The 10,071-nt window shown below is 34.5% G+C and overlaps 1 protein-coding gene across 2 annotated transcripts; it reads left to right on the top strand.

Annotated features, from left to right (window-relative positions):
* Window positions 1-5,744: 5,744 nt before the first annotated feature.
* On the top strand, window positions 5,745-9,211 carry LOC139897194 (protein WHAT'S THIS FACTOR 1 homolog, chloroplastic-like). Of its 2 annotated transcripts, none has more exons than XM_071879864.1 (2): window positions 5,745-7,355; window positions 9,089-9,211. In XM_071879864.1, exon 1 carries the CDS (start codon window positions 6,019-6,021, stop codon window positions 7,342-7,344), a length of 1,326 nt encoding a protein of 441 aa, XP_071735965.1. In that variant the 5' UTR covers window positions 5,745-6,018; the 3' UTR covers window positions 7,345-7,355; window positions 9,089-9,211. The 2 variants fall into 2 exon arrangements, with proteins under 2 accessions (XP_071735965.1, XP_071735966.1); XM_071879865.1 differs by lacking the exon at window positions 9,089-9,211 and having other exon boundaries at window positions 5,745-6,712; window positions 6,827-7,431.
* The last annotated feature ends 860 nt before the right edge of the window (window positions 9,212-10,071 follow it).

Raw genomic sequence — 10,071 nt, 5'->3', positions numbered from 1 at the left:
CTTCCAACACATGGCAACCTCACACAATCATGTACTGCTTACTACTTTGCACTACAACTGTAGGTTAATCCCACTCACCGATTACCGACACAACTCAGTAGTCTAATGTCACTGAGTCATCTCCTCGTCTGTATCACCTGAGATTAATACTCACAAGTTAGTAAATTGTATCTCAGTTACTAACAATACAAAGGTATCGTAACACAAGCATGATATCACAACAACACAATATATAACTTTACAACAATAAATTCAAACCATGTAAGTTCTAAATCATAATTAAAATTATTTCATACAACTCTATAATCATTATTTGACAAGTCTACCAACTTGTCCATTCAATATCATCATTTAAATGCATGCGAAACAAGACATGCACATAATATCACTTTTTTTTTACCAGAATTAAAGTTTGTTTTAGAATTTTAAAACCATGCCATTGAAAAGTAGACAACAATATGATTCCAACGATAGTTTATTCATCAAAAACTGAGTTATGGTATGAAAGTTATGACCAAAACAAATTTCACAAAAATATTGTCCACCCGAATCCGTACGGATGCACCAAGATCCGTACAGATGCTCCCCGTATCCGTATGGATGTAGTTCATCCGATACATCACGCTATTTTCAAGCTTTAAACCCTTAAATCGCGATTTAGACTTGTTTTAACACTAAAAATCACTCAGGAAACACACACACACACACACACACATACATATAAAGATATATATATATATAACATCAAACAACACAAATATGCAAGATCCAAGCATATTTGCACTAAAAACCCCATTTAGCACAACAACCCAATTAATACAAGACTGAATCAAGGATTTAAACACACAAATCTGGTTTGATAATCACAATGAAGAAGTAAATCAGTTCCTAAGGTCACACAAGTCAATTTCCAAAATCAACAATTAGGGTTTCATAAGACCAAGAGTTTAGGGTGCGGTTCTGACTTGGAAAACGAGAGAAACATCCAGAAACATACATATATAAATGGGTATAAATCCATACCCCATATCACACAGGTATTTATCATTTATTTAATATCTTTCGCACCTCATTATACAATCATAACAATGTCTAAATCACACAAACAAACTTGTTTAGTGCACAAATTAATCTCAACCAAATAGTCAAATAACTATAAACATCTAATTATTAAAATAAAATTTAATAACACATAAGGGCAAACTAGTCATTTTCTACTAGGCCCGGTCTGAAGATGTTACAAATCTACCCTCCTAAAGAGATTTCGTCCTCGGAATCTGGTCAATCATAAACATAGGGGTAATGGGTAACAAACACCCTTACAATTGATCATACTGGGAACCAAGTGAAAACACATCCTAAGATCACACGCATTACCAAGGTTCATTCCTGTCTCAATTATCAACCCATCATCCGAATTCGTATATTTGGAAACTCACCGTTAATGCGTCAAACACAAATCTTTCTGTTACGACTACCATTAAATGATCCAATTTCGGTATAAGCTAATTCCCTTAGTTCCAATCACGCAACTCAACAATCGAATAATTAACCACACACTTTTCTATAGCATCACACTCGTCGCTTGCAGAAGTACTGCCACTTAACAAAAACTGTGCAAGATCATTTTCTATCTGAGTGTTAAGCTAAAAGGATAATGATCTATCAATTCAATGTTAGCTAGAGTCAACTTTCTTTCAAACACAAAACAACCCTTGAGTAATACAACGACCCGTCAACGATCTGATGGACTTCCATGAAATGGATCAGATCAACTTTCAATCATACCATCAATGATTTCGAGTAACGGATAACCACTAACACAATTAGAGTGTAATTAACTAAATGTTAATTCCATTAAATAACATCAATACACACGTCTGACACCATTAAGGTTACTTCAGAAATGTCATCACTTGGTTAAAACTTCATCATGACTCGCAATTTATCTCTGTTTAACCAATAATAAACCAATATATAGATATAACACAACGGTCATTACTATATTAGAAAAGTCAATTCTCGGTCAAAATCCTCCGAAAAGCGCAATAGACCAACATTAAAGATAATTCCACAAATAAATACCGGTCAAGTCCCATTAAGTTTCTTCGAAAAGGTACCATCAATATTAATCAAAATTCATAGTTTATAATCCATCGCAACAATGTTTTTATCAAGATGTACATACATACAAACCATTAATCAATATCCGATCCAATCTTTGCTACATCTCCTCCGGCTCTCGAAACTACTGTATGATCTACTACAATATATTTCCGTTGGCCAGACGTAATACATTATCCCAAATCATACTTTCATTTTGAGTATCCCAGAGCAAGATCATAATCATGTTCACCAATCCATCGAGGTCTTACCTACCCTGGTCACTGTTAGTTACAATCCACTAATAATAAACAATTTCACACAAATACGAAGTCTTCAAACTTACACTTTAACACTCATTTGCAACTATTATTGTATTTCCATAATTCAATCACAATCAACATTGTTGTCATTCAATAAAAAGAATCCCAAACTGATGCGTCTTACAACTCAAGGCTTGCGGAACCGCGAAAGGTTTCAAAAGGTAAATATCTAAGTCCAAATCCTATGGTTACATCAAGCATCCAACCTACTAAGGAAAAAATAAAACTACACTTATGTGATCTATGATAGTTTCGAATGCAACACAGTCAATCAATTACTCACACAAAATGTCAACACATAACAATTACAAAATGTAACAACAAATTACATAATGTAATAACAATTTACAGAAATGTAATAAAGACTTACCGGAAGTCAAGTCGTCAATGGCATCTTCTGTCTCTACCGATATCTTATACGCTCTGGTTGTAGACAGCGAGGGGTTCTTTTTCTTCTGTCCTGCCACTAACACAGAAGCTCACCCAACTGATAAAGTACGCACTCCCGACCCTACCCCAGAACTTAATCTTCGGTCTATCGGACACTGAGACGCTCTGTGTCCTGTACGATGACAAATTCAACAAACATCACCCCGATACGAACATGACAGAGCTTCATGGCCCACTATCCCACATCTCAGACATCTCTTGGTTAGAACCGAACACTTCCTATTGCGTGATGACTTACACGATCAACCCCACTTTTTTTGCCTAGACCCAGTCTCATACTGATTACATTTTCCTTTGGAATAATAATCATGTGATCTATTTGAGTTAGATCTTCTCCGGTTTCCAACCTGACTTGGCGGGGTAAAACACTAGTCGTCATTCTACTTTTTTCTTCCTTTACATCACTTTCTGTCGCCTTAACCATCATGAAAGCCCGCGGTAGAGTTGTTGCAAATCTGGCCACAACCCTATACTCTAGTAGCAAAATACCCACATAGTGCTGAATACGACCCCGCTCACTGGGAACCCACTGTTGAACAATCTTGAGCCTCTCGTTAAACTGATTAATGACCTCGTGCACCATCATATCTTCAGTCATATTCATTTCAAGAAACTCTGTCCTCATCTTCTCTATTACAAAACCTGAAACATATTGCTCACAGACCTTGCTTAAAACTCATCCCACTTGACTTGACTGAGTTGTTCCTTTGGGATGTGAGTAGTGACAGAATCCCACCAAATTATCGCTTGACCTTTTAGTAACCGTCTCGTGTACTGCCGATTCATCAGATATGATAGTGGAAACTGATATTGTTGTTGACTGGGCATTGCTGAAAACTGAGATACAGAATAACCTGGAGATGTTACATCAGTATTCATCGAGAATATGTTGAATTATGTGTTGACTCCCACGCAGAAAGTTTATCATGTGCTCCCTTTAATTGACTTCCAAGTAATGCTAATCACGTCTAGCATATAGTAATAAACGATACCATATAGCCACAACTAACAACAACAGGGTAATAACAACAACGGATCAACGACTCAAGAGGATCAGCGGCTTGTATTGGACTACAAACACTAATTGATCATGTTAGGGCTTACCGATAGTCCCTGCAACTCAATGCACAATATAGTTATTCAGACGCAAATAGAACGAAAATTCAAATGTGTTAAAATATGACAAAATATCGGAAGTTTGACGTTGGTTAAAAGGATTGTTACCTTCTTCTTTCACATACTAAAGCACCTCCACAATTTCTGAAAATAAAGAAATCAATCCTAATATTGTGTTGTGGTGAGATCCACCATCGTGTATCTCCTACTCGTATAAAAGAGAGCTTTTGGTGTAGCCATGATCGTGTTTCAATTTTACCCTTACCAATATAGCCGTCTTATTTCTTCTCTTTGATTATGATCATAGACTAAACTTCTTTTACTATCCGCGGGATTCACTTGAAGATCATTTATATCGATTTTTTTACACATTAAAGGTACAAACTAGGTTGTGAAATGTATTGAATATGAGACCAAGTCAATTTACAAAAACCCGCCAAAAAATTGCATAACTTAAAAATAATGACAGTTGACATTTTTCTATTCGTGATCGTCGTGTACCTTTGTTCTCTCTTTGATTAATATGGACTAGCAAACAAGATACGTTTTAAACCCTTACATTGTTGGAAGAAAATAGATTACATAGCATAAAACTAAAGGATTATAAAATTTATAATCTTTAAATGTCATATTATTATAATGGGATTAGAAGATTAAAATAAAGGGAAAAACTGAAGATCGAAATCGAAATCGGATGACGCGTATGAACGATACGAGAGAGAGGATGAATGACGAGTAATACTTACAATTTAAAAAATATTAAATGGGCTTAGAAGTAACACGAAAATAATCTACTTGTTTCACAATTTAATAGCCCAATCCTTTTTTACGCTTTTTGTTCCTATGAGTTTTATCGGTTGCAAGTATCTTAGCACGAGGTGTCCGTGTCGATTTTTCAGTGTCAATTTCAGTGTCCATTTTTGACATTGAAATTGACTGACAGTGTGTAAGGTGGAGGTGTCCACAGTGTCCATTTCAGTGTCAATTTCAGTGTCCATTTTTTATTTTTTATTTTTTAAATTGATTTTTAAATATTGTATTTAACTAATATAATATAAAAACTAAATAATTGATTAAAATTCATAAAATAAACTATTACATTTATTAAAATTCATAAAATAAACTATTACATTTATTACATTTATTAAAATAAACTATTACATTTATTAAAATTCATAAAATAAACCATTACATTTAATAAAATTCATAAAATAAACTAGTACGTAATAAAATTCATAAGTCGTCACGAAGATCCCACAAATGTTCAACCAAATCAGATCGTATGTCTTCATGCACTTCTCTATCACGTAACTCCCTTGTGGTGAAAGGTGAATAATGAGTGTGTGTTAAAATGATAAAATGTAGTGTTATTTATAGAGTAAAAAGAAAAAAGAAAAAAAAAAAAAAAAATACCAAAACTAGCCGTTAAACGGCTAGTTTTTTAAAATTTCAAACAATTCAGCCGTTGGAACTCACCGTCGACTTTTGGAGGCTGGAAATCGACGGCGGGATCAACGCCGTGCCGGTGTCGACCGACCGTCAATCCCTGCGTCGATTTAGGGGGAAGGTCGATTTTGTAGTGGACACCGAGTGCTCTTACCTTCATCTATCTATTTCTCTAGCAAGTATCTTTTTATTGAATGCACCATTTGAGGCCCACTTCCACACATCACTGTTACTATCCGCAGGTAAAGTTTCTGTAACGATTTAAAGGGTGGAGAACGAGACTTTCAAAAATTCGATTTTTTTTTTTTTATCTTGATAATACATGAAGGTATCGTTTCTTGTAAATAAAATGAAGATATCGTTTCTGTGGGCTTCGTGATGAGATGATAATTTGTACCTCTGCAATTTATGCACACCAACTGTTCGATAAAATTCCCAGCAACAACATTACGAATTACTATGCTAGATTCTTTAGTTATTAGAACCTGAATCCATTGTTACGTGTTTAGGGTTCCCCTTGGTCAGTTCAGTCAGGCATTTATACAAACACCTAATCAACACTCTCATTCTTCTGATTTCAATGGCGAACCACCTTTTCAAACCAATTTCTACAACCATCATCACCAAATCATTCAAGAATCTTTACTACCTAGCGTCTCATTTACGATTAATGACAACGAGCAAACGAGTTCAAGACCGAAGCCAGCAGAAACGAGTCCACGCGCTGGAAGTTGCTGTTGAAAAGCACAAAATCGCCTCGAAAATATTGTTTCTGTTGGAACTGTTAAAGCATGAACCTGAACATATTATACCAATTAGGTCCCTTGATCAACACAGGCGTCCACTTAACCTGCCAAAACCTCACAAGATATCAGACTTCATTCGAAAGTCGCCAAAGTTGTTTGAGTTGTATAAGGATCAACGAGGTACAACGTGGGTCGGGTTAACTGAAAAAGGTGAAGAATTGATTGAAGAAGAAGAGAGATTAATTGCAGAAAATGAAGAAATGGCGTTAGAGCATGTAACTAGGTTGTTAATGATGTCAGTTGAAAAGGTTTTACCTTTGGATAAAATCGCACATTTTAGAAGGGATTTAGGGTTGCCATACGATTTTAGGAAGAATTGGGTGCATAAATATCCAGACGTTTTTCGGGTTTTCAAAAATGAAGATGAGGTTGAGTTCTTGAAGCTTGTTTCATGGAACCCATGTTGGTCAGTTACCGAAGTGGAAAAAAAGGTTTTGGGAATCACAAAAGGATCCGAACATGTTCCCGGTATGTTAGCGTTACCGTTTCCTATGAAATTTCCTCCTGATTATAAGAAAGTGTATAGATACAGGGGGCAAATTGAAAATTTTCAAAAAAGGGAATATCTTTCTCCTTATGCAGATGCTAAGGAGCTTAAGGCGGGATCGGTAGAGTTTGATAAACGAGCAATTGCGGTAATGCATGAGGTGTTAAGCTTTATGAACGAGAAACGATTGGTTACTGATCATTTAACTCACTTTAGGAGGGAATTTGTAATGCCTCAAAAGCTGATGAGGATATTATTGAAGCACTTTGGGATTTTTTATGTTTCTGAAAGAGGGAAGAGATTTAGTGTTTTTTTGACCGAAGCGTATGAAGGTTGTGAGCTGATTGATAAATCTCCGTTGGTTGTTTGGAAGGAGAAAGTTTTGAGTCTTACTGGTTATAGAGGAAGGAAGAAAAAGATTGAAACTTTTGATGATTTGGATGATTCAGATGATGGTGATTTGTATGAGAGTGATTCTGAGGATGAAATGACTGTTCAGATCGATCGATCTTTTAAAGAAGAGGGCACAATGAGTAATGTTGAAGATGAATTGAGTCCAAAATACTCTGAAATGGAGATCGGAGATATTCAGAACGCATATAAAGATGCATAACACTTGGAAAGGTTACAATTCTTGTATTTTTTAGCACTTGAACTCATCTTATACCTATTTTTGGATTATTAAGAGTAGTATTGCAATAGTAATAAGCACTTAAAAGCATAGTTATTCATAATTGTTTGAAGCTTTGATGCATTATGTCATATATACATTCTGCTTTCTGTTAGTAGTCTTACTTTGGCTTTTACCATAGAAAAACTTTTATGGTTATACATCGATTTTTGAGAGAAAATTCAGTAACTGAATGAATTTAGAATTTGTGATCTAAATACACGGGGAATCGATGTTGAAATTGTAAAAGATAATTTAGTTATAGTAATATTTATTTACCATATATACTATTAGGCACCCAAGATTTGGTCGTTCCCTTCACAAACACGCCCAAAACGACATTTCCCTTACTGATTCGTCTATTCAATTCCTCTGTAAACACTCCAAAATTAACCTAGGTTTTTCCTAATTCGTTGGAGAACCATTATTTGATCCCATGGTTTATTCTTTTGGTGCCGGCGGTTTTCAATTTAACCCTAGGGTTTTGAATTTTGTCGCTTTGTGTCTGTGCGGTTATCGTCATACCTTGGGGGTTTTGATTTCCTGTCAGCTTTAACCCTATTAGCTACTTGATATTTGTTCCTTTCCTACACAAAAAGGGCCAGAACGACATTTGTTTACATAGTGGTCCGATGACTGTTAGATATTTTCGGATTCTCCATCTTCCCTGTCGACCACAGGTATACTTGTCATGTAATTTTTGCAAATTGTTAATGGTTAATGGATTTATCTATGTTTGTTGTTGTTGGTGTTTGTTTTGATATTTAAAAATATTGTGCCTGAATGTTTTAATGGGGTTATCTGTTGTTGTGTATGTCATATTTTTGCTGTTTGGGTTTGGGTATGGAAAAAGTAATTTTATGGATCAAAGTGTTTTAGAAGAAAAAAAATGTAGTTAATATTTCTTCAGTTAGTGATGGTGGTGTTACTGTTCGAGATGAATGTGTTTAGTCTTCTGATCCTGCTGATGTCTCATTGTTCGTTGGAACGGATATAAATAGTGAGTTAGTAGTATGTGGTTGTTATGATGTCTCATTCTTCATTGCAGGTATGGTTACCATTAAATTTTAGGTATTCATTTACAAACCTTAATTATGTATAATGTACTTTAGAGGATATGATATGATGATTCAATTTGTGATTCACAATGTGCTACGCTGTTCTAATAAATTCTGTTACGTGGTTAATAATTGTTAGGATTAGTTGCAATTTATTCTTAGGATTTTATTTACTAACCCTAATTTTGGACTATAGAGGATGTAATGTTATGATTCAAAAAGACGTGAGACGCTGTTGTATGAATTTAGGTTTAAACTTTGTGATTTTATTCGAAATTATTGTTTTTTATTTCCTAAAGATGATTTGCAGGTTTTATATGTTTTGTGTCTATTTGTGCCCGTAGGTGTACTTCTAATAGTGGTTAAATAGGAATTATCGTGTTTCTTGCACAGACATAATGAATGGAGGTCTTAAAATTCGTTAAATACAGAGTGAAATTCAAGTTGTAGCATGAACTTGAATGTAAGATATTACTTAAATGGATATTATGTGGGCTTTTAATTGGAATATATCATAAGGCACCAATTTCTCATCGAATAAATCTGCTTTGCTAATCTAGCATAAAGTTTTGTCTAATATATGCATTTACATTGGTGAAAGTCTTACTGGAGTTGTTATTGTCGTGTAGTGTCACACACTTGGTTAATTGTTACCCTAACAATGCCACCGAAGAAAAGAGTAAACATAGCTATAGATGCTGTTTCTTAATCATTCAATTATGGTACAAGTGGTAGTAGTTGTTTTACTTCACCTACAAGAGAAAAACCCAATGCTATTAAACCATGTATTAGGGATGATGGTTTGACCAAGATCATATTGCAGGATGTATTTTGGTATTTGTCATAAAACAAGATCATTATCATTATTTGACAGACTTTGTTGAATTAATCAATGATGAAGTGCTCGAAAAAAATGCATTACCTTCATGCAACCTTGTCTGAAACCTTGAGGCTCTACCCTGCAGTCCCTGTGGTAAGATTAAACTCCATTCGTCTCACGAAATTGTTACTTTGATTTTGGTAGTGAATTATTTTGAATGGCTTTTGGTTTTGTGTGATAAGTAAAACTCTGAAGATTAGAACTAGTGGTAGTTGCATAAGGCTATACTTTTACTAACAAAATCCAAACTTTCATGTGCTTTCTAGGTTTCAATATACATGGTAATTTAATACTTAAGTTGGGTCTGTATCCTACTAAGGGTGCGTTTGACAAAAATGAATAATAAAGCGCTCGATGGTTCATAATCTAAATGTTTCAATAGGTTCTTGATGAAGTTGGTTGTGAATGACATTAACCTTTTTGATAATGATTTTGAATAAACGTTGAATGATGTAAAATTACCTTATTAGCCTTTTGCATGAATAAAAACAATATAATTGTTTAGTAAGTGTTCTTGATATAATTTAGAGAGGATATATGGTACTTAATGGTTAAGAAGTATTTTAACTCTGAATGGTTAAGCACTAAATGTTGAATCATTCAGTATCATATGTCATTTAAATGTCAGAAACAAAACGCGTTGAATACTAAATGAAACCATTCAATTAAGAGGTAATATAACGCACCCTAATTCTCATTCTTTTTTACAATATCTTATATCAGTATTATACT

This window comes from Rutidosis leptorrhynchoides, chromosome 3 (assembly GCF_046630445.1).
Source record: "Rutidosis leptorrhynchoides isolate AG116_Rl617_1_P2 chromosome 3, CSIRO_AGI_Rlap_v1, whole genome shotgun sequence".
NCBI lineage: Eukaryota > Viridiplantae > Streptophyta > Magnoliopsida > Asterales > Asteraceae > Rutidosis > Rutidosis leptorrhynchoides.
The sequence above is the reverse complement of the archived record's forward strand: the minus strand, read 5'-3'. Positions and strand labels throughout refer to the sequence as shown.

What these genes read in the sequence shown, in the direction of transcription:
- LOC139897194 (XM_071879864.1), top strand. Translation starts at nt 6,019, where the DNA reads ATGGCGAACCACCTTTTCAAACCAATTTCTACAACCATCATCACCAAA.